Below are 24,739 nucleotides of genomic sequence, written 5' to 3'. Positions count from 1 at the left end.
TTTGATAAGTTTCAGTCCGGCTTTCCATGAGCTCACGCCACAGAAACAGCTCTTCTTTGGGTCTGTAGTGACATTTTGATGAGTAATGATGCAGGAAAATACTTGGTCCTCCTAAAGTTGGACCTCACATCGGCTTTTGACAATGTTGACCATCACATTCTCCTCGAAAGGCTTAAACACTGGGTTGGTGTATAGGGTACTGCCTTGGAGTGGTTCTCCTCATATCTACGTGACCGATCTTTTTCTGTGGTGGTCTCCGGTTTTAGGTCATCCTCTACCTCCCTTACTTATGGTGTCCCTCAGGGTTCGGTTTTGAGGCCTTTATTGTTTTTAATATATCTTCTCCCCCTCCAGCACATAATGGGCTCTTTTGAGGACATGTCTTATCACTGTTATGCTGATGATATTCAGTTGTACATCTCTTTTAAGCCCCAGGATTTATCTAAGCTTCAGCTTCTGAATGATTGCTTAGATTCCATCAAACGTTGGATGGCTGCAAATTTCCTCCAATTCACTGAGGGGAAAACTGAAGTCCTCATATGCGCTCCGGACAGATTTTTATCCCAGATAGTGAAAGCCCTTGGTCCTCTCTCAGTGTATGTTAAATCCTCTATCAGGAATTTAGGTGTCACTTTTGACTCGACTCTCACATTGGATGGGCATGTGAAATCTCTGGTTTGTTTTTATCTTGTTTTTATCACTTAAGAAATGTGGCTAAGTTAAGCCCTATTTTAACTTGCCCTGAACTGGAGATAGCTATACATGCATTTATTTCCTCATGCTTGGATTATTGTAACTCTTTGTTAATGTGTCTAAGCAAAGGTTCTCTGGGTCGTCTGCAGGTTGTGCAAAACGCTGCAGCTAGGCTGTTGACAAAATCCTCCAAGTATTCACATGTGACACCATTGCTATTTCAGCTACACTGGCTTCCTGTTAAATTTAGAGTACATTTTAAGATCCTGGTCTTGACATTTAGAGCCTTGCATGGACTGGCACCAGCCTACATCTCTGATCTGCTACAGCCCGATGTCCCTAGCAGGTCCCTGAGGTCATCTGATCAGGGCTTACTTGCTATAAAACAGACTAAGATGAGAACTAAGGGTGATATGGCTGATTGTGACCCACACCCATTTTCACACCTTGGCTCTCATCAGGGGGTCCTTTTGTCCCTCTGTGGGGGGGGAAACTCCCACTGCATGTCTACCACCACTCTGGGACTCTCCACTATTTGACCTTAGAACTGAAGAAGCTTCTCGGATGAGAGGTGAAACGTCTTCAAGCAACTCAAAGAAGTCCAGACGCTTTTCTTTCCAAGCTCCTTAGACTACGATGACCTGGATGACTGAGAACCTTCACAGACATATGGGTGATAGAGCTTCTGCCACTGTGGCCTCAAGACTCTGGAACTTTCTCCCTCATACATTAATAACTGTGGACTCTGTAGTTTTTTTTAAAAAACAACTAAAAACTCACCTTTTTAACAGTTTTTGGTTAAATTTCTGCCTGCTTTATATTGAGTGTTTTACCTTTTGATATATTTGTTATCTTATGTGCAACACTTTGTGATTCTGTCTAGAAAGGTGCTATATAAATAAAAATTTATTTATTATTTATTTATTATTTATAAGTGTATCCAAAGCTTGTCCTTCCTATCTGTGTGATCTGCTTCATATCACCACTGTTTCCCGCCCTCTCAGATCCTCACCTCCTATTCATCTTGTGGTTCCTGCTGCTTGTCTTACCACGATGGGGAACAGAGCCTTCGGTTCAGCTCCCCAGCTCTAGAACTCTCTTCCACCAGCCTCAAGAAATGCAGACTCTCTTCCCTTATCTACAGCTCAAAACACATCTGTTCAAGCCTGCTTATTCGCTTTAGTGCTGATTTTGTCTGTTGTCAAGCAATTTTAACTTATTTTATGTATTTTAATAACTATTTTCCTTTTTAGTTTTTCTTTTGTAAGGTAACCTTGGGTTTCTGAAAGGCGCCCTAGTTCTGGTTTGGTTCTGGTACCTGATGTTGGTTTTCAGTGTCCCATCATTGCTGATTGTGATGAGAGCAAACGGCGAGTCTTGTGGCCGAGCCGGCAGGAACGAGGCCTTCCCGGACCTGCAACAAATACCAGATCTGAGTCTACGGGCCTCTTCAACATTTCCTGTTTCTGTTGGAACCTTCAGTCCAGCTGGAACAATCAGGCTCACCTGACAGACAGATGTAAGAAAAAATTAGCTGTTCTTCAAAGTTTCCAGGATTTCTGTATTTAAAAATCAAACTGTTTAACACTCAAACAGTTTGACTAAAGTCCTCAAGTTTCCAGAGAGAAGTAGTTACCTGTATCCGAGGTACTGACAGGTGAAGTTAGACAGTTGAGAGCTCCAGGTGTCAGTGCACACCGTGAACAGAGAAGAGACAATTTGAACCTGAAGCCGACTGGAACCATTTACCTGCAACATAACTGATACACAAATTTCTTAAAACCTGAAGCAGAACAGGTGCTGTGGACAAACTGGGGTCACGTGACTAATTTAAGATGTTAGAGAACTTCCTTGTCACTGTCTTTAGTGAACATCTGCTCGATGAGCTCATCCACCAACACCCACCAACACCAACCCACAAACACAAAAAACTCCTACCGACATTAAATTATATAAAATATTTACAGATGATTAGATTCTGTTTTGATTCACACACTTTGGGGGCAGCATGAAATCAAAATGACCTGATACTGTGTATTTATTATCAGTATTGATTATGAGTGACTTACCACATTTGGCTTCATCAGAGCTGTCGGGACAGTCGACCACACCATCACACTGATTGTTACCATGGATGCAACTTCCTGTCTGACACTGGAACTGACCATCAGCACACGGAGCTGTTCAAACGTCACATGAGCTGTCAGTAATCAATCAGTACATCTTTTGTCATGTTTACGTACCGGCAGGCAAGGAGAGAAGGACCCAAAATGCAGGTTTCAGTGAGGTGAAGTAGAACTCAAAATAACCGCTTTATTAGCAGGTAAACAGCGGACCAACTAAACTGGGAAAATACAAACTAACAGGCAGATACACACGGACGGAAAACAGAGTACAGAATGAAGGTGAGTAGACATTAACGATGCGACAGAGAACAAAGGTAACACAGGGCTAATATACATACGGCAGTAATCAAGGGATGAGGCAGAGGAGGGGAACACACCTGGGAGAAATCACAGCTGACGAGACAGGGGAATAGTAAACTGAGCACACTCACATAAGACACAGACCTTCACAATAAAACAGGAAACTCAGACACAGGGAACCAGACAAGACGCTGAACTGAACAGACAGATTCGCAAACAGACGGGGTGACGCCATAGACAGACAGAGATACAGACGCAGACTCAGAGGCAGACCAAAGAGAACTCAAACAATAATAATCATCATAATAATAAACTAGAAAATGATAATAATAAACTTAAAGCGCTGGGTCACCGACCCAGGACCATGACATCTTTGCTGTCTCTTCACGTGTGATGAGCTCACCTGGTGACCCCAGGTTGACCCCAGAGGTGAAGTTGGCTCTGAATCCTTTCCCAGAAACTGAACTGTCTGTATAGAACCACACTGTAACTTGATTGGCTGTTGAGAAGAAGTCATGGGTGGGGCCATTTCCTGTGAGGACAGCTGGGTAAGACAAAAAGAGAGAAGTTATCACTTGGGTCAGCGTAAAATTCACTTGGACGTCTTCTGGTGAGGATAAAGCTGCAGAGGATTGTGGGTAAACACAACCTCACCCAGTAAGGTGGAGTTAGGCCCCGCCCCATCCCGCACTTCCACCATATCACTGGATGCTTCAATGTCAAAGTCCAGGAAGTGGAGCTGAATATTGTGACCTTCCCCAGCATGCAGAGTCCACAGACCTGCAACAGAACAGCATTATGAGTAATTACAACCTGCTGCCAGGTAAAAACGTCACACGTTCTCAAGTGAAACCAGTGATCATGTGTAAATACAGGTAGGCTGAAAGCAGACAGGTTTACTCACACTCTGCCCCATTCCCATAGGATTCTGGGTAGTTTGGTGTGTTGAATGTAGAGTTTGGCTCCCAGAGGTCAAACGGGCCTCCACAGTCAGCTGGACCGATCAGAGAACAGAGGTAGCAGAGTATCAGCATCACAGGTGTGTCATTTGATTGTTGGTTTTTTCTCTGTGTGTATTACTGTAGGGTCTACCTTACAATATAAAGCGCCTTGAGGTGACTGTTATGATTTTGTGCTGTATAAATAAAATTGAATTGAATTGACTGGTACAAAGGACAATTGCTGACATCATTAAATTATCAGACAAAAGATTCAGTTTACCTGCTATATCTTATCTGTATGGAAGTATGGTTATTTCTCACCTAGTCTGTGGTGGGGGTTCTCAGCTGGTATGCGGGTGGGGTTTGTTTCTCACTGCAAGCTCTGCATGCAGCGCTGCGGGGTTTTTTTGTTTTCCTCTGCTGGGATAACTTGTTTGGACACACCTTCTCATTTAATAGTTTTTCTTTATTTTCATGACTGTCTACATTGTAGATTCTCACTGAAGGCATTAAAACTATGAATGAACACATATGGAATTATGTAGTAAACAAAAGTATGAAGTAACTCCAAACATGTTTTATGTTTTAGATTCCTCCAAATAGCCACCCTTTGCTTTGATTACTGCTTTGCACACTCTTTGGCATTATCTCAAGGAACTTGAGGTGACTGTATATCAAAAAAAAATTCTGGTACTCTACCAGAGGCCTGAGAGCTTCAGGGTCCTGCAGTATCTTACCTGTTCCTAGGACAGAGATCTCTGATGTTGTTTCTGGGATCTGTTGGAGCCACTCGCCCAGTTTGGGGATCACTGAATGGTCTGATAACCACTGGGACCACTGTTACCTTCACCCTCCACATCTTCTCGAGCTCTTCTCTGAGCCCTTGGTACTTCTCCAGCTTCTGGTGTTCCTTTTTCGTGACGTTGCTAAAATTTGGTATAGCTACATCTATCACTTGGGATGTCTTCCTCTGCATGTCTACCACCACTATGTCCGGTTGGTTAGCCATCACCATTTTGTCCGCCTGTATCTGGAAGTCCCACAGGATCTTAGCTCGGTCATTCTCCACCACCCTTGGGGGCGTCTTCTGGACCTCCAGACCATATTCGGCACAGATGTTCCTGTACACTATGCCGGCCACTTGGTTATGGCGTTCCATGTATGCCCCGCCTGCTAGCATCTTACACCCTGCTGTTATGTGCTGGATTGCCTCAGGGGCATCTTTACACAGCCTGCACCTGGGGTTTTGCCTGGTGTGATAGACCCCAGCCTCTATGGATCTTGTGCTCAGAGCTTGTTCTTGTGCTGCCATGATTGGTGCCTCTGTGCTGTCTTTCAGTCCGACTTTGTCCAGTCACTTTTAGAATTTCTGGATATCAGCCACCTCTTCTATCTGCTGGTGGTACATACTATGCAGGGGCCTGTCCTTCCATGAAGGCGCCTCCTCATCCTCCTCAGTCTTGGGTTTCTACAGCCTGAGGTATTCACTGAGCACGGCTGGGGCCATCTTACTGATGTATTTGTGGATGTTTGTTGTCTCATCCTGGACCGTGGTGCTGACACTCACCAGTCCCGGCCTCCTTCCTTCCGCTTAGCGTACAGCCTCGGGGTGCTGAACTTGGGGTGAAACCCTCCATGCATGGTAAGGAGCTTTCTTGTCTTGATGTCAGTGGCTTCTATCTCCTCCTTTGGCCAACTTATTATCTCAGCAGGGTACCTGATCACGGGCAGGGCGTAGGTGTGCTGACTTCTTAGGACTTGCCTGACCCTCTGCATGTGCCTGTTCATCTTAGCCGCTATGACACGAGCTTCCACGTGGTACTGAGGCAGGTTATTGGTCGGTAGTTGGAGGGGACCGGTCCCTTCTTGGGGTCCTTGAGGATCAGGACTGTCTGGCCTTTGGTTAGCCATTCTGGGTGTCTCTTGTCAACTAGCAGCTGGTTCATTTGTGCTGCCAGGTGCTCGTGGAGTGCAGTCAGCTTCTTTAGCCAGTAGGTGTGAATCATGTCATGGCCTGGTGCTGTCCAACTCTTCATACTGGAGACCCTTTCTTGGATATCTGCCACTGTGATGGTTACTGGACCCTGTTCAGGGAGGTCGCTGTGGTCTGCCCTCAGATCCACTAGCCACGGAGCATTGCTGTTATGGGTTGCGTCCTTCTCCCATATGCTCTTCCAGTATTGTTCCGTCTCCAGCATGGTGGTGCTGTTCTCATATTGTTCCCCTGCAAATGAGAGTACACCTTGGCTGGTTCTGTGGAGAACAGCTGGTTTATTCTCCTGCCTTCGATCTCTCTGGTGTACCTCTTCAAGTGGGTGGCCAAGGCTGTGAGTCATTGCTTGGCAGTTTCCAAGGCCTCAGGTATGGACAGCTTGCTGTACTTCTTAGGCACCTTCTTCATCGCACTTTTCTGCAGCTCCGATAGTTGGCTAACCTCCCTCTGTGCTACCTTGATCTTAGCCTCTAGCCTCCTTGTCCATGCTGCCCCATGTGGCTGTTCAACTTATATCCAAGCATCTCATTGATCACTGTTGCCGTGGTGTAGATCAGCTTGTTAGTGTTGATAATCGTGGCTGTAGGTATCATCCGTAGTGCTGCATTAACATCATCTAGCAGACCTTCTGAGGGCACTTCATGTAGTCTTGGTAACTGGCTATGGGGGGGCCGTGGTTTCAAGCTTGGCCATGATCTTTCAGGTCAGTTCCTCTCACACTCAACGATCCTTGTTTTGTCGCAATTGGGGCTTAGTACCCAATCTCGGGTGGGGGTGATGATATCTCCCCCCTGACCTGGCATCCTGACTCCTCCTTGCCGTAGCATTTGTGTTGTACCTCGTCAATCTCTAGCTGTGAGAGCAGTCCCTTCTTTCGAATGTTGGAACACCAAGCTAATAGTCTATCTATCTATCATCCATAACTATAGATAGATAAATACACACGCCATCAAACGATTTAACTCCCTGCTGCAGGTGCGGGGGAGGGGAAACAGGAGGACAGAGGGGGGCGGGACCAACTAAGCTGCAGTGTTTTTTGACTTACAATAGTTGAAATGTGCAACAAACTTTGGCTGTCTGCATCTCATCAATGAGTATATTTCACTAGTATTCTGATTTATTCTTATTATATATTCTGTATTTATATATGTGTGTGTGTATATATGCTATAGTTTTATGCTAATGTTCGTACTCTCTCATTCCCCTTTATTTGATATTCTAACTCTGCAACTTCTGTCGGTGTTCTGCTAATCTAATCTAATCTGATCTAATCTGATCTAATTTGATCTAATCTGATCTAATCTACTTGGTATGGGGAGGGGGGGATTTTTTTCTCACCTGGTATGGGGGATGTGGTTGTTGGAGGTGGTACATTGGTGGGTTCAGGGGGGGCGGGCCCACAGGCATCAGAGGTCAGTGTGATGTCATCCAGAGCAATGTCATTCAACATCCCTCCTTTCTTCAGAGCTTCAAACGCCACCTTCAGAGGTCAGAGGTCATGCCAATGAATCACTTATTGATCACCTGACTGATCTGTGGACTTCCTGTGTGATTTCACTGACCATAGCCTCTGATGTCAGGTTAAGGGTCACCTGGCCATAGTTCCAGGTGTCGCCATAGTCACCATCTTTCTGGAATATGGTAACATCAGATTCCATCAGCAGCCGGACTCTGAGCTGGTGAACATCCTGTCCAAACATGTGGTACCTGCCCACAGAGTTATTCACCATAATCAGATCACATCTGTACGCTGATTGTGCAGTTTAATTCAGAGCAGCTTAAAATACCATGTAAGGCTGCCACTAAATTAACAGATTGCTTGGACAGGTTGAACACTTAGAAATGTAAAAATACATAAAAATGTTATGTAGAACTGTGAGGATCACTCTTCAAACCTTTGATCTGATTTAAATAAACACAAGGTAATTAGGAAGATAGAACCTAGCTGGGGAAAACAAAGCACAGGTGAACTAAATCAGACTAATGAGATAGGGGAAGGAAAGCAGAACACAATGCACACTGGACAAGAGACTATCAAAATAAGACAGGAAGTAATGAACACAGTGACCCAGGCCTAGAGACACAAACTTGACCAGAGACAGAAGCCAAAAACACAGAGACAAGACTGAGGGTACGGAATAGGAATACAAAGGACCATGACAATGCCAGCCCACTCAGCTGAACCCACTCACCTGATACCCTATTATTAGCAATCAAGAGGCGCTCTATCTTCAACCGGGTCAAGTTGAACTACAAACACCACCAAGTGTGGTTCAATTTCTTACTCTTAAAACCCCCAAATTACTATCCAAAATATACAGAATGCTTTCTAAAACAGATGAATCAATATCACTTCCTATTGCAAAATGGGAAGCGGATTTATCAGTTAACTTAGACCTAAACTTCTGGTCTCAGATTTGCCTAAAAACCTTTCATCTAATTAGAAATCCCAGTCTTCAATTAATTCAATAAAAAATACTACATAGAGTGCACTATACAGGTTATCGGATGTTCAAGATGGGTTATACGTCTACCAACAACTGCTCACACTGCCAAACCAATACACCGGACAATTATATCCACGCTCTTTGGTTCTGTCCACCAGTTCAGAAGTTTTGGCGCGAGATATGTGAAGACTTATCAAGAACACACATGCATCAACACTACAATGTCAAGGGAAAATCCACGGGCGTTCAAAATAACATAGGCTCTGACTCAGTTTATTGCTCTGGATGATCAGCCACTGTCAGTCGTGGAAAACATAGGATTTTGCCGTCTTCTCAGCATACTCGAGATGCAATATGAGATTCCCAGCCACCCATACATCACGGGCATAATGGTGCCAACACATTTTGAAAAGGTAAAAAAAACACATGCATAATCTCATGCATCAGGTTTCAGCCTTAAGTTTCACTACAGACATTTGGACAAGCAGTGTGCGCTCGATGTCACGCCTCAGTTTAACGGCGCAGTGGATTGATGAGGAGTTTGTTCGTCATCAAGTCACACTACATGCAAAGTCGTTCAGGGGCTCGCACACTAGCTAAACCATCGCAGCTGCTTTTCAATAGCATGCCCCAGATGTGGGATATACTGAAGACGTCCATCCACATAGTGCTCCAGGACACCGCAAAAAATGTGATAAAGGCCATGAGTGATGGTGAGCTGCCCAGCCTACCTTGTACTGCTCACACTCTCCAGCTGGTTGTTCATGAGGGCCTTCTGTCACTGAAGAGTGTTGCTGATGTGGTGGCAGTTTGCCGCAAAATAGTTGGACATTTTAAACATTCTGCTCTGGCCAGCTCCCGTCTCAAATACATTCAATTACAGATCAACCAGCCTGAGAAACGGCTCCAGCAAGCTGTTCAGACCCACTGGAACAGCACGTTTTATATGATACAATCATTGATTGAGCAGAAACGGGCTCTGGGAATATTCGTGTCTGAATATGGACTCCCTGATACGCTCATGACTCACCAGTGGACATTGCTGGAGAAAGTGATATCTGTTCTGGGTCCATTCGAGGAATTAACTCGAAAAGTCAGCTCTGCAGATGCAGACATCACTCCAGCAGTCACAGTGCTCCACAGATTTCTAACAAGGAAGACTGATGAGGACCATGGGATCAAAGCAATGAAAGGAACCTTGGCTGCAGCTGTCAGGACGCGGCTCACTGATGTGGAGGAAAACCCACTCTATAGCATCGCCACTCGACTCGATCCCAGGTGAGTGTGTGCCTGTGTGTTTACCTTTGACTGTGTGTGACTGTAATTGTGTGACTGTGTGTGAATATGACTCTATGCAACTGTGTGTATCTGTGACTGTGTAGTTAACTGTGTGAGACTCCAGCGTTCAGATTGGCTATCTATATGTGAATATGAGTGTGTATGTATCTGTGTGTGACTGCAAAAAAATAGGATGCTAACCTATTGTCAGCTAACTTTTTTCTTTCTCTGTTTTAAATATAAACATCGTTTTTTTTCCAGCACCATAGCTGCTGGAAATGCCAAAGAGATTCTGCAACTTGAGCTGCTAAGGTTGCCTGGAGACAAGCAGGAACATCATGACCTGAATGAACCACCTTCAAGAAAAGCACGCAGTAACCAGCCCACTACTAGTCTGGACAGCATGTTTGATGAAATTGCTGATTAGGCACCAGCATCGGTGGGCAGAGTTGTGGTAGGTTCTAGTGTAGACTTGGAGACGTATCTTGGAGAGGCCGCAATTTTACGAGAAGACAAATCACAACAATAAAAAATGTTATGTGAATCTGAAAGCTGTAGACAGCACTAAATTGTTCACTGTTATTTTGTTTGGATATATGATGGATATTCTGCAATCATTTAACAGAAGTGTTTATTTTATTCTGAAACATAATTTTTATTTATTTTATTCTGAACAGAAGTGTTTATTTTTCAATCTGAAAGCTGGAGACAGTCCGATATAGTTCACTGATATTTGTTGTTTAAAATGTGGATACTCTGCAATAGGTTCATTAATGTTATGTCTGAAAGCTGGAGACAGTTCAAAATACTTTAGTTATTTTGTTTGTTTGTTTACAATATGGACATTTTGCAATAATTTAACAGAAGTGTTTATTTTTTAATTGAAATTTTATTTTTCTGGTCATTTTTATTAATGTTTTATTTTTTTATCAGCAGAGAATAAAATAAAACCTGTCCTCCAATTCACTGAATTTTTTTTTCATGTGTGTGGTGGAAGTATTGGTTTTTGTACTTGTTTTTGGCAAGTAGTCAGATCCAATTTTCGCTATATGGGTTTAAAAAGATTTGTACTTTTTTTCTACAGTTCATCCTGGCTTTTTTAGTTTTTCAAAATGAAGCTTTAATGTGCTTCTGTTGTGTAAAAGGTCTCTTTGTAGTCAACAGGTTGCCTTTGCAAGCGGTGTCATGTTTGCTGGAGTTAGATGACACATTTAAAGTCTGCATTTTTCTCTCTGAAGTTTGGCATTTGCGGGGCAAGACTAAAGCTAGGAAGATTATGATGGACCTCTCCCATCCCAACAATGGACTCTTCTCACTGTTGAGGTCTGGGAAGCGCTTCCGCTCCCTCAAGGCCAAAACAGAGAGAATGAGGAGGAGCTTCTTCCCCCAGGCTATTCGGGCCCTGAACCAGGTGTAGGACTGGACTCTCCCACACATCACATGACCACACGCACTCTGGTTTTTCTTCATGCACACTTCCTATAATTTATAATCTCTTTCTGCTATTTGCACATTTTTTTTTACTGTAAATTTCTAAGTTAAATCTGTAAATTTTGGATAACCTGTAAATTGTAAATACTGTAAAACCACTGTCATTTAATGGTCGGGTATTGCATTCCACAGCTACAAGCATTTCACCTCATGTCATACTGTGTATGGTTGTGTGTGTGACAAATAAAATTTGAATTTGAAAAAACTCGTTTGAATTACTTGTTCTCTTTTAAAGAACTGTCATCCTTGCAGGCTGATTCTACATAAATAGATGATATCACATGAGTGCCCAGTGGTGTAATTTAACAATGATATTTTGTTACCAGAAGCTCAGACACATGGGCTGCATGGATGGAGTCAGAGGAAGGCTGTCGAGCCTGAAGCTCTTCTCCCATTGGCCAGGACTCTTAGAAGTGACAATGTAGAAACCTGATGGCATTCAATACAAACTGATTAATTGGAGTCAATCTTTAAATCATACTGACTGATGATTCAGTAGTAATGATCTCCACGTGAAACTCACCTGAGCTGTTACCCAGCGTGTGGTCGACACTTGGGCCAGTTAAAGTCGGAAAAGTGGGGCCTCTGATTCGAAACCAGTCCCCGTTATCATCTTGCTGCTGCCTCCAGAAACACATGCCCTGCTCGAAGTTGCAGGTGAGCTTCTCCTCGTCTACACACAAAAACACATCAGGTAAAGGGAATGCTCAGAGAACTTGTAATAGTCTGTTTATCACATCTTACTTGACAGCGTGGAAATGTTGGCTGCACTGTACGTGGCTATGAACCCTGACAGATTGTTGATATCATCAGAGGTGAACTCCACAGTTGATTGGTCGGTCAGCAGCCACACATTTCCAGGAGAGGTGGAGCCTGAGAACTGAGCTGCCAATCATTAAAACAGGAGGTGAGCCATAGGGTTAAGGATAGCAGTTGTGGTCTGTTCAGACTGACTGTGGGATTCACCTGTGAAGACTTTGTTTGGTCCCACACCTTCATAAAGCCTCAGAGTGTCGCTGTTTTCTTCAGTTTCAAAATGAGGGAAGGTAACCTGAACTGAAAGTCCGTCATCAACCCTGAAAACAACACAACTCTTTATTAGTGAATGAAAGAGCTTGTTTTAATGTCTGTTTTACAAAGAACTCACCATTCATGTGTTGGGGTGTGTCTGTTACACTGAGTGTTATTCAAATTCAAATCAAATTCAAATTTTATTTGTCACACACACACAACCATACACAGTATGACATGGGGGTGAAATGCTTGTAGCTGTACAATGCCCGACCATTAAATGACAGAAGAAAAGTTCTACAATATTTACAATTTACTACAAAAATTTACAAATTAACTTAGGAATTTACAGTAAAGAATGTGCAAATAGCAGAAGAGATTATAAAGATTATAAATTATAGGAATTATAGGATTATAGGAAATGTGTGGTGGTGCGTGTGGTGACGTGTGTGAGAGTCCAGTCTTATAGTGACGTGTTTGGGAGAGAATTCTGATGCAAAAGAGCCAAACGGGACAGGCAAAAAAAAAAAAAGAAAAAAGAAAAAGAAAAACTAGTTCATGCATTTATTACTTCCAGGCTGGACGACTGTAATTCATTATTATCAGGAAGTCCTAAAAACTCCCTGAAAAGCCTTCAGCTGATCCAAAATGCTGCAGCAAGAGTCCTGACAGGGACTAGAAAGAGAGAGCAGATTTCTCCTGTTTTGGCTTCCTGTTAAATCCAGAATTCAAAATCCTGCTCCTCACATACAAGGTCTTAAATAATCAGGCCCCATCTTATCTTAATGACCTTGTAGTACCATATCACCCTATTAGAGCACTTCGCTCTCGCTCTGCAGGCCTACTTGTTGTTCCTAGAGTATTTAAAAGTAGAATGGGAGGCAGAGCCTTCAGTTTTCAGGCCCCTCTTCTGTGGAACCAGCTTCCAGTTTGGATTCAGGAGACAGACACTATCTCTACTTTCAAGATTAGGCTTCAAACTTTCCTTTTTGCTAAAGCATATAGTTAGGGCTGGACCAGGTGACCCTGGATCCTCCCTTAGTTATGCTGCAATAGACGTAGGCTGCCGGGGATTCCCATCATGCATTGAGTTTCTCCTTTCCAGTCACCTTTCTCACTCACTATGTGTTAACAGACCTCTCTGCATTGAATCATATCTGTTATTAACCTCTGTCTCTCTTCCACAGCATGTCTTTATCCTGTCTTCCTTCTCCCACCCCAACCAATCACAGCAGATGGCCCCGCCCCTCCCTGAGCCTGGTTCTGCTGGAGGTTTCTTCCTGTTAAAAGGGAGTTTTTCCTTCCCACTGTTGTCAAAGTGCTGCTCATAGGGGGTCATATGATTGTTGGGTTTTTCTCTGTATCTATGAAGCGCCTTGAGGCAACTTTTGTTGTGATTTGGCGCTATATAAATAAAATTGAATTGAATTATCCCAGTTTTAATCTCTTTACATTTCCTACCAGTACATTTTAGAATTTATTTTAAAAATGTAATCCTTGGAGTTCAAGCTCCAGCCTGTATTTCTGAACTTCAAGGACCCTACATCTCTTGCAGTTTTAGATCTTCCAGTCAGAAACTGTTACAAGGTGTGAAAAAAAGTCATTATCAGCAGAGGTTTCAGGTAAAGCCATTGTGAGACCCTGCCTCACCCTATCATGAAACTTATGATAGTGTCTGGGATGGCATCTCAAAACCGGATTGTAGGAGGCAGACCTCTTTCAATCCATCTGTCTTCTCTGTCCAAAATCTTTTCCTGTTGATGTGGCTCTTCTATCTTGTGACTGTTTGGTTTCTCCAATGTAGAGTTCTGAGCATTCCTCGCTGCACTGCACATACACTGTGTTGTTAGGTTTGTGTTTGGGATGAACCAGTTTGTGTCTGAGTGTGTGGCTAGGTCTGAAGTACACTGGGATGTCGTGCTTGGAGAAGACTCTCCTGAGTTTCTCTGATAAACTTGCTACATCAGGGATGATGATGTTGTTCTGTTTGTCCTTCTGATCCTCCCTCGTTGGTGTCTGATGTTCTTTTCTGTGCATCATTGCTGATTTGAATGCCTTGGAATGCCTTGCCTCAAGGCTTAGAGTGAACATTTTCTGCCCGGTGGTGTAGGGTCCTGATTATTCCAAGTTTGTGTTCCAGAGGGTGGTGGGAGTCAAAGAGGAGGCACTAGTCTGTGTGTGGGCTTCCGGTAAACTTCGGTGTTGAGGTTTCCATTCTCCTCAATGTGCATGGCACAGTCCAGAAACAGCAATCAGTTATCCTTTGTGTCTCACCTGGTGAACTTTATGTTTTTATCCACTGAGTTGATGTGAGCAGTGAAGGATTCCACTTCTTGGGTTTTGATTTTGACCCAGGTTTAAAAGGGAGTTTTTCCTTCCCACTGTCACTGAAATGCTTGCTCATAGGGGGTCATATGTTTGTTGGGTTTTTCTCTGTATGTATTATTGTAGGGTCTAACTTACAATATAAAGTGCCTTGAGGTGACTGTTGCTGTGATTTGGTGCTGTATAAATAAAGATAAATTTCATTGAAAAAGTTGATTTGAATAAGGGCTCGGAAATGTTGTAGGTGGCTGAGTTTATACTGGTAGAAATGGGTCTGAGTGGGACTCCTTTGTGGAGCTTCAACTTACATGTTATAGCATAGTATGTAGGGTGGTTGTTGGAATTTATTTTTTTATCTTTAAGGCTAATATCTAACAATTAGCATCCCATATTTTGTGCTTTTCCCCCCCACTGCACACAGTGTATAGTAGAATAGTTTTGGAATCACTCTCATACTAACAGACAGGGAGAGGGCCATTCTTTGGGCCATAAACCTACTGAAATACGCTCTACTCCCATTCTTTAACTGTACAGGCATGACCGGATGACAAGAGGTGGTTGTCATGGTAATGGGAGTGTTGCCTGTAGAATGGTCATCTCAAAATAAGGAGATGTCGGGAAAGTTGCAGAAGAAGAAACATGAGCTGACATCAGACCTAAGGCCACCCTCAACTCTTTTGATCAACCATGTTAACATTTTGTTTTTTTGACCTGCAATAAAAAGTGTTTACTGCATGGGGGCGGCAGCTTTTTGTCTCTGAGCCAGAGAGGACATCCATGGCTCCATGTAAAACAATTTAAAATTCTAACAATTTTCATACTAAGTTGTGAAAATAATTGGAGCATATTTTTCTTCGCTATCATAAAAAGCCTAACACGGTCAATGCCTTTATCTTCTTCAAGTTGTTGTAGGCAACTGATGACTGTCTTTTTGTGGGATGCTGTTTTAAGGCTTCATAGGTATGTTTGTCACTGGGGAGTGTAGTATTTTCTGTGTGATTATCAGATTTGTTTGGTGCACCTCCCACGCTCAGGGAAGTGACAGCCTTCTTTTCTTGAATTGTGAAGTTAGACAGAGGAATTATTGCAGTGGAGAGAGTAGCTGAAACCTTCATCGTGATTTGCTCTGTTCAGGTTGTGTTCATTTATTATTCCCTATGGTTTGATGAGATCCACTCTGACCAACTGTTTTTGTTTGCAGTGTATAACATTTCCAAAGTTGCCCTTCTTTTCCTTTAATGTCTTGGACCATCCAAGCCTTGATCCGAACTCTTCCACGGCATGCATTTTTTATTTCTCTTTGATATTTGGGCATATTGGGACCCGATGAATGTAAAAACAAAGAATTACCAGATTTTTTTTTACCTTGTTTGTGTTTTTAAGAAAAATAAGAGCCACATATGAGGATATTCGTTTAAAATTTTGATAGAACAGTAGCAGTATAATGTCCTCGTAACCAAAATGTGATATCCACATATGTGGACGCCAGGTCCTAGGAGGTTAAAAAAGTAGGGGAGGAGTGTTTTAAGGCTGATTTATCTTGTTCTGGAGTACATCTATTTGTTAGGTGTCGCTGTGTGCAGACAGGAATAGGACCCAAGGTGCAGACTCCGGAGACAGTCGTGAACTCAAAAAGGCTTTAATTTGGTACTCAAAATATAACATAACTGAAAAAACTCAAAACAAACTTAAACTGGAGGAATGACAGAACACACAGCTAGGAAAACGGTAGATCGCGACACGGACACAGAGAAACACTGGGCTTAAATACACAGAGGGAGCAATCAGGGAATGGGTAACAGGAGGGAAACACAGCTGGGACAAATCAGAACTGACGAGACCAAAGAAGCGTAAACTGAACACACTGAGATAAGACAGAGACCTTCAAAGTAAAACAGGAAACGCATAACACAGACTGAACAAAGACACAGGTGATAGGGGAGACAGAGCAACTAAAGACGACAGAGACATAAGCCATAAGACAGAACTCAAAGAAACCAAAAACTAGAAATTATAAATAATAACATAAACTCAAAAACCCTGGGTCGACGACCCAGGCATCCTAACACTATTGTGAAATGGGCCTGTCTTATCCTTTTTCTGAAACCTGACTGAAACTTTTCAAATAAGCCATTCCTCTGCAAATGACCTGTTAGCAATTACCCTTTCAAGAATGTTTGATATGAAAGGAAGGTTGGAGGTTGGCCTGTAATTAGCTAATAATTATAATTGGTATAATTGCCGGGTCTGGAGATGGTTTTTTTAAGTAACGGTTTAACTACTGCCAACTTGAAGGCCTGTGGTACATAACCGATTATTAGAGATAGGTTGATCATATTTAAGATTGAAGAATTAATTAATGGCAGGACTTCTCTGAGACCCAGACCGAGGACATGCTGGAGAGATTGTATGTGTCGGCTGGCCTGAGAACGCCTCGGTGTGTGTTACAATGTGTGTGTTACAGTGCGTGTTACAAAGTGCGTTATAGAGTGTGCGTTATAGTGTGTGTTACAGAGTGTGTTACAGTGTGTGTATACCAGTCTAACCTGATGATCCAGCGACAGAAGCTGCTGCTGTTGTATTTGTCTGCCTTTGATGAACTGAACAACCCGCTCGGGCCCCTCAGCACAAACTGTCCGTCACATGCTGTTGCTATAAAGACAAGAGTGATGACATCATCGCAGGAAGTTAAATGTTTTTAATGAACACTGTGCCCAACCACGTCTATCCCATGTGTACAGGAAAGCATTTGTGGAGATGTTTCTTTAAGAGAGCTTCTGCTTGTGCTGTTTACTGTTTGGGATTAAACTGGGTAGTTTCAATCAGAGAGCCATGGTTACAGTGTAACAGCACAGTCTATTCTACGCTCTGGAAACAAGTGGACCTTTTACATCAACACAACAGACACTAAACTGACCAAAGAGACAGCAAACACAGGAAAAGTGCCCAGTGACATACTGATGAGTTATACACAGCTGCTGTTATTAAACCAGTGAGGCAACCTGGTCTCAGAGCTAAAGCACAGGAGGCGCTGATGGTCTTTATAACAGCGCTCTGAATGCACCACAGCAAAGCCCAGTGCTACTCATCCTCCTGATCATCTCCAGACCATCACACAGACACACACACTCACTCTCAGTGATTCTGCACAGGAGCTCTACAGGTAAACCTCACCACAAACGTCAGATATAAAGAGAAATCGTCACTGACCACAGAGAGCATCAGTTTCATCAGAGGCATCAGGACAGTCGTCCACTCCATCACATAGCTGACTAGTCAGAATACACGTCATCTCATCAGCACAGGAAGTTTGATAAGGGCCACACGTTCCTACAGACATGAGCAGAAAAATGTTAAAATGTCTGCATGAATATCTGGAAGGATGCAGCTGAAGGGGCATCACCTCCTGTAGGGTTGATGCTGGTCCCTGCAGAGGCTGTTGTTCCAGATGTTCGAGATGCAGTTATAGCTGCAGATGTTGTTGCTGCAGATGTTGTTCCAGATGCAGATGTTGTTTCAGATGCCGTTATTTCTGTAGATGTTGTTCCAGATGGAAAAGAATAAAATACAATAGAATAGCACTGTATTGCCAACAAAATTATGGTTGTTCCACACCAATTGTGCTGGAGTAAAGTATAAATAGGAGACAGGAGAAATATATGCTATCAAGAGAAAGGCACACATTGCAGAACAAAGTGCGTGGAAGCAGCATGGAGAAAAGACTTCGACTGAGTACCAAGTCTGTGTGTGTTTCCTGTCAAGGGTAGTGTCGTGGATGAGAGGAGGAGGACCCAAACGCTGGACTCACAGGCAGGTAGGTGAAGGTGGATGTTTATTGCCGAAGGAGTGAGCAAACAGTACAGAGGGAGGAAATGGCTGGCTGACTGAATGAATGAATGAACTAAGGACTGACTGACTGACTGGACATACAGACGACATCAGACATACATCATTAACATCAATGACACGACAGAGAACTGGTGAAACCGAGGAACTTAAATACACAGGTGGATGATGACAATGATTGGAAACAGGTGAGTACAGGGCTGAACATAATCTGACTAATGACACGGGAGACAAGCTGACACGGGAAAAAACAGGAAGTGAGAACATTAATGTGGCGAACCAAACTGAACATGAACAAACTGAAATCACTGGGTCAACGACCCAGGAACCCTGACAGTACCCCCCCCTCCAAAGGCCGGCACCCGACGGCCAAAAAGAGAAAGAAAAAAAACCAGAACAGGGCGGGCGGAGGGGGCCCAGGACGGAGGGACGGAGTCCACACCAAGACAGTTCAGGTGGGCGCCCCCGTGGCCGAGATGAGACAGTTCAGGTGGGCGTCCACGCGGCCCGTGGCCGAGACGAGACAGTTCAGGGGGCCGACCGTGCGGACGGCAACGGCGACAGCACCGGTCCGGGGGCCGACCGCGCGGACGGCAACAGCACCGGTCCGGGGGCCGACCGCACGGAAGGCAACGGCGGCGACGTGGACACAGTTCGGGGGGCCGGCCGCGCGGAAGGCGACGGCGGCCACTCAGGCGAAGGCGGTCCGGGGGCCGGCCGCGCGGAAGGCGACGGCGGCCACTCAGGCGAAGAGGGTCCGTGGGCCGCCCACGACGGCGATGGCGCCCGGCCAGTGGCTCAGCCAGCGGTCTAGAAAATGGCCGTTTAGCTCCAGACCCAAACGAGGCTGGGCCAGGCGAGGCTGAAGGCTCTGAGGCTGCAGCAGACGAAGGCTCTGAGGCTGCAGCAGACGAAGGCTCTGAGGCTGCCGCAGACGAAGGCTCTGAGGCTGCCGCAGACGAAGGCTCTGAGGCTGAGGCCGGGCCGGGCGTGGGTGCAGCTGAGGCCGGGCCGGGCGTGGGTGCAGCTGAGGCCGGGCCGGGCGTGGGTGCAGCTGAGGCCGGGCCGGGCGATGCAGGCGCGGAGGCCTCTGGCCGGAGACAGGCAGGGCCAGTAGGCGCGGAGGCCCCTGGCTGAGGAGCGGCCGGGCCAGCGGGTGCGGAAACCCCTGGCTGAGGAGCGGCCGGGCCAGCGGGTGTGGAAACCCCTGGCTGAGGAGCAGGAAGGCTCACAGCTGGCTCTGGGTGCTGTGGCTGCAGGTCCGGGAACTGGACGGGATGGTGGACAGGTGACTGGGAAACAGGAGGCGCCTGAGCTACAGGTGACTGGAGGACAGGTGGAGACTGAGCTACAGGTGGCTGAACTGACTGGAGGGCAGCAGGAGACTGGACAGCAGGTGAGGGAACCGATTGGACTAAGGAGACTGACGGATAAACAGAGGCCGGTGAGGCTAATGGCTGAGCTAAAGAGTGAGCTAGTGACGGAGATAACATTACGGCTTGGGCTCGTAAGGCTGGTGCCTGGGCAGGGGACAGTTCAGCTAGTCTAACCAGTGATACTGCGAGGGCGTGAAAAGCTGGATCAGGAGGTGGATGAAAGGGTGAAGTAGTAGGTGGACCAGTTAGCTCTTCCAAGCCTCCAGGGAGGTCAAGCTGGGTTCTGGCTGCCCTCAGCCTGGGCGCTGGGACAGGCACAGAAGGTGGCTGGACACCAGTCACCCCCACCCGAGAAACAGGAGCGGGTGTGGAGGTAGACTGGGTCGCAGCTGCCCTCCTCCTGGGAGCTGGCACTGGAGTGGGTGTAGGCTGACTGATAGGAGTGGAAATAACGACTGGGTGAGCGACACTGACAGGTCTATCGGGTTGTATTCTGGTCTTTCTGCCACCACTATTTACAGTTTTTGACTGAACAGTCTTTGGGGAGCCAGAGCAGAAAAAATCTTCCCAGTCCACATCATCCTCAAGGAGGGAAACTCCCCATGAATCAGAAAAGAGTCTGTTGTGTGTTTTAAGTGGATAATCAGATGAGGGGTGTGGAAAACAGTCACTGGAACTCACCACCGGGAGTTGCTGAACAGAGTCCGTTTTATGGCGGCGTGTGCGCCGCTTTCCCCGGGAAGAGGAAGCGGGCCGGGTAAACGGCTGAGCCTCTGGCGCGGTAGCCTCCGCTGAGCAGAGATGGGAGGTGTAGCCGCCGTGCCGTGGCGAGGCGGAAAGGCTGGAGAGTGAAAAGGCTGGCGGGCGAGCGAGGAGCGAAGCGGCGGGAGAGCGAGCGGCCGAAGCTTGGGCTGTGACGCCCACTCTCCGCGGCGAATGCTCCGGTGCAGCTGAGGCAGCAGGTGGGGGAACGTGGCGTCTCCGAGGCCCGCCCAGAGCCAGGCGAGTCCCCTCGAAGACGTGCTCTCTCTCCGCGAAGAGCCGCTGTTTTCCCCGAAGCCCCTCCGTCCAGCGAAGGAGCGCTGCCTCCTGCCGCTCGAAAAGTTCAGGGTCCGCTGGGTCCACAACGCGGGGTCGTGTCATTCTGTCAAGGGTAGTGTCGTGGATGAGAGGAGGAGGACCCAAACGCTGGACTCACAGGCAGGTAGGTGAAGGTGGATGTTTATTGCCGAAGGAGTGAGCAAACAGTACAGAGGGAGGAAATGGCTGGCTGACTGAATGAATGAATGAACTAAGGACTGACTGACTGACTGGACATACAGACGACATCAGACATACATCATTAACATCAATGACACGACAGAGAACTGGTGAAACCGAGGAACTTAAATACACAGGTGGATGATGACAATGATTGGAAACAGGTGAGTACAGGGCTGAACATAATCTGACTAATGACACGGGAGACAAGCTGACACGGGAAAAAACAGGAAGTGAGAACATTAATGTGGCGAACCAAACTGAACATGAACAAACTGAAATCACTGGGTCAACGACCCAGGAACCCTGACAGTTCCTGAGTGATGAGGGTTACACAGACCAAATTCAAATCAAATTCAAATTTTATTTGTCACACACACACAACCATACACAGTATGACATGGGGGTGAAATGCTTGTAGCTGTACAATGCCCGACCATTAAATGACAGAAGAAAAGTTTTACAATATTTACAATTTACAGGTTACTACAGAATTTACAAATTAACTTAGGAATTTACAGTAAAGAATGTGCAAATAGCAGAAGAGATTATAAAGATTATAAATTATAGGAATTATAGGATTATAGGAAATGTGTGGTGGTGCGTGTGGTGACGTGTGTGAGAGTCCAGTCTTATAGTGACGTGTTTGGGAGAGTCCAGTCTACACCTGGTTCAGGCCCCGAATAGCCTGGGGGAAGAAGCTCCTCCTCATTCTCTCTGTTTTGGCCTTAAGGGAGCGGAAGCGTTTCCCAGACCTCAACAGTGAGAAGAGTCCATTGTTGGGATGGGAGAGGTCCATCATAATCTTCCTAGCTTTGGACTTGCACCGCTTGGTGTAGATGGACAGCAGGTCAGGGAGCTCTGATTGAATGATGCGTTCGGCTGAGGGCACCACTCTTTGCAGATCTCGTCTGTCCTGCTTGGTGCTGTTCCCAAACCAGGTGCAGATGTTTGCCGTCAGGACGCTCTCGATGGTGCAGGAGTAGAAGTTCTTGAGCACCTTCAGTGGCAGATGGAAGTCTCTAAGTCTTCTGAGGAAGAAGAGACGCTGACGGGCTTTCTTAACCAGGGTGTTGATGTGACAGGACCATGACAGGTCCTGAGTGATGTGGACACCCAGGTATCGGAAACTGTCCACTCTCTCCACTGGCGTGCCACTGATGATGAGGGGTTTGTAATTCCTCGCCTGCTTTGTAGTGAAGTCCACGATCAGCTCCTTAGTCTTGCTGATGTTTAGGAGGAGGTTATTCTCCTGGCACCAGGTCTCCAGGTTCCTAATCTCCTCCAGGTAGGCCGTCTCGATGTTGTCGGAGATCAGGCCCACAACAGCAGTGTCGTCAGCAAACTTGACAATGGAGGTGGTGTCTGATGTGGCTACACAGTCATAAGTGTACAGTGAGTACAGCAGGGGGCTTAAAACACAGCCCTGAGGCACTCCAGTGCTGAGTGAGATGGAGGGGGAGACTTGTTTTCCTACCCTCACTGATTGGGGTCTGTCTGTGAGGAAGTTGAGGATCCACTGACACAGTGATGAGCTGAGTCCTAGATCCGTCAACTTGGTGAAAAGCTTAGAGGGAATTATTGTGTTGAATGCTGAACTGTAGTCCACGAACAGCATCCTAACATAATTCCCTCTGCCAGTGTCCAGGTGACTCAGGGATGTGTGGAGCAGGTGAGATATGGCATCGTCTGTGGAACGATTAGTCCGGTAAGCAAACTGAAGTGAGTCGATGGTGGCAGGAAGTGAAGAAGTGATGTGATCTCTCATCAGTCTTTCAAAACACTTCATCACAATTGAAGTCAGTGCTACTGGACGGTAGTCATTGTGGCAAGCGGGCTGTTGTTTCTTTGGAACAGGAACAATAATGGACTGTTTGAAGCACGTGGGAACCACAGCTTGGGCCAGGGAGAGGTTGAAGATCTCCGTGAACACCGGTGCTAGTTGATCAGCGCAGGCTCTAAGGACCCGGCCAGGGATTGCATCTGGTCCTGCTGCCTTCCTGGTGTTCACCCTCCTGAAGGTGTTCCTCACGTCATGCTCTGTGATGACGAATGCATTTTCTTCACTGGTGCACTCCGACCATGGCTCAGATCGGTGGTGGGTTTGACAGGGGTGCGGTGTGGGGAGGTAGTGCTTGTTAACAGTCTGAATGGCTCAGGGTAAGAAGCTATTTGAGTCTGGCGGTGTGGGACTTGACTGACATGAGGCACCAACCGGAGGGCAGTGGGTCAAACAGGTGGTAGACGGGGTGTGAGGGGTCACCTCTGATGGCCCTGGTTTTCCTGAGAAAGGAGGCTCTGGGGTGTTTGAGGGCAGCCAGGGAATTTTTAGGCAGTGTTATGACCCTCTGCACTACCTTTCTGTTCTCAGTCGAGGCCACTGAGTACCAAACACCAGGCAGGAGGAGAGCATGCTCTCCACTGAGGAGCAGAAGGCCAGCAGCAGCTCCTGGTTATTCTTCCTCGGGACACGGAGGAGGTGCAGCTGCTGCTGGGCCTTCTTCACCAGGGCGATGGTGTTGTGGGTCCAGGTGAGATCGGCAGGGAAGTGGGTGCCCAGAAACCTGAAGGTTCAATTTAATTGTATTTATACAGCGCCAACTCACAACACCAGTCGCCTCAAGGCACTTTATATTGTAAGGTAGACCCTACAATAATAAATACAGAGAGTTTGAAGTTTGCAGCTGCTGTTGGGTGTTGGGGGGGCTCTGGGCGTTGTATTGTATTTAGTGAGGGCTTGGATGCCTCTCCACCCTGGAAGAGGTTGTTATCAGTCAGGAAGCACTTGTCATCCACAGTTTTCAGTTAGGATAAACCCAGATGACTTGGTCGCTGTTACATTTTCTAAACAACACTTCATGGAGAAGAACAGACCAAGTGAAGGTCTCCAGGTCCTGCTCCTGAGATCATCATCTGGCCATGATTTAATGACCTGGGTGCTGGGAGAAGTCTGTTTCCTGAGGGGGGTGTAGGCAGGGATGAGGAGCAGAGAGAGGTGGTCAGATTGTCCCACGTGGGGAGGGATGTCGCTCTGTAGGCTTTGTTGCTCTGCATTGCTTCGTAGATGCAGATGTTGTGTTGTCAGGGCTCTCTGTAGAGACAGTCAGAGCTTTACTCTGAAATCACTTTGTTTGAATGTGAATCAGAACCTGGTTCAAAGTCTAATTTGAGCAGCTGAAGAGGAATAACCCATGACTCAGGAGGAATAAACACATGAAGCCGTCCCCACCAGACTGAGACTTTTCTCTGCAGAATCCCGAACATGAACCTGTGAGAACCTGTGCAGGTGAGTCGTGCTGTCAGTGTTTTAGTTTAATGTGTCTGAATGTGAACATGGGTACAGCATTATTACCCTTCCTGTGAGAAATGTTGGGTGGGGGGGGGGGGGGGGGGGTGGAGCCTATCACAGCTGTCACAGGGAAGGAAGCAGGTCATAACAATCCACTGCATAATAATCATCATTAAAAAAAGTAAACTTAAAGTTAACCTTCAGTTATTTACTGGTAAAAAACAATAAAATAATCCTTATTGGAGACATGTGTGTCAGGTTTGTTTGGGTTAAAGTATGATGGATATCATCTCAGTGGAAGCATCACAGGGCGGGTGCCAAGCACGCTGAAGTCTCCAGTACAATAAAAAATATTGGTATTAT

General features: G+C 45.8%; 1 protein-coding gene across 1 annotated transcript in view; it reads right to left on the bottom strand.

Annotated features, from left to right (window-relative positions):
* Positions 1 to 24,739, bottom strand: part of tmprss15 (transmembrane serine protease 15) — a 37,211-nt gene that overhangs the window by 9,646 nt on the left and 2,826 nt on the right. The window contains exons 6-20 of the mRNA XM_082547982.1: positions 18,009 to 18,137; positions 17,816 to 17,935; positions 17,152 to 17,257; positions 12,236 to 12,345; positions 12,014 to 12,154; positions 11,793 to 11,942; positions 11,593 to 11,698; positions 7,616 to 7,760; positions 7,392 to 7,533; positions 4,024 to 4,113; positions 3,774 to 3,899; positions 3,523 to 3,663; positions 2,763 to 2,873; positions 2,330 to 2,453; positions 2,012 to 2,107 (exon numbers count right to left, since the gene is read on the bottom strand). Of these exons, the coding sequence (XP_082404108.1) occupies positions 2,012 to 2,107; positions 2,330 to 2,453; positions 2,763 to 2,873; positions 3,523 to 3,663; positions 3,774 to 3,899; positions 4,024 to 4,113; positions 7,392 to 7,533; positions 7,616 to 7,760; positions 11,593 to 11,698; positions 11,793 to 11,942; positions 12,014 to 12,154; positions 12,236 to 12,345; positions 17,152 to 17,257; positions 17,816 to 17,935; positions 18,009 to 18,137 (1,837 nt within the window). The remainder of the gene's footprint in view (positions 1 to 2,011; positions 2,108 to 2,329; positions 2,454 to 2,762; positions 2,874 to 3,522; positions 3,664 to 3,773; positions 3,900 to 4,023; positions 4,114 to 7,391; positions 7,534 to 7,615; positions 7,761 to 11,592; positions 11,699 to 11,792; positions 11,943 to 12,013; positions 12,155 to 12,235; positions 12,346 to 17,151; positions 17,258 to 17,815; positions 17,936 to 18,008; positions 18,138 to 24,739) is intronic.

This window comes from Aulonocara stuartgranti (assembly GCF_965226115.1).
Source record: "Aulonocara stuartgranti genome assembly, chromosome: 10".
Taxonomy (NCBI): Eukaryota; Metazoa; Chordata; class Actinopteri; order Cichliformes; family Cichlidae; genus Aulonocara; species Aulonocara stuartgranti.
Note: the sequence above shows the minus strand (reverse complement) of the source record. Positions and strands in the feature narration are given on the sequence as shown.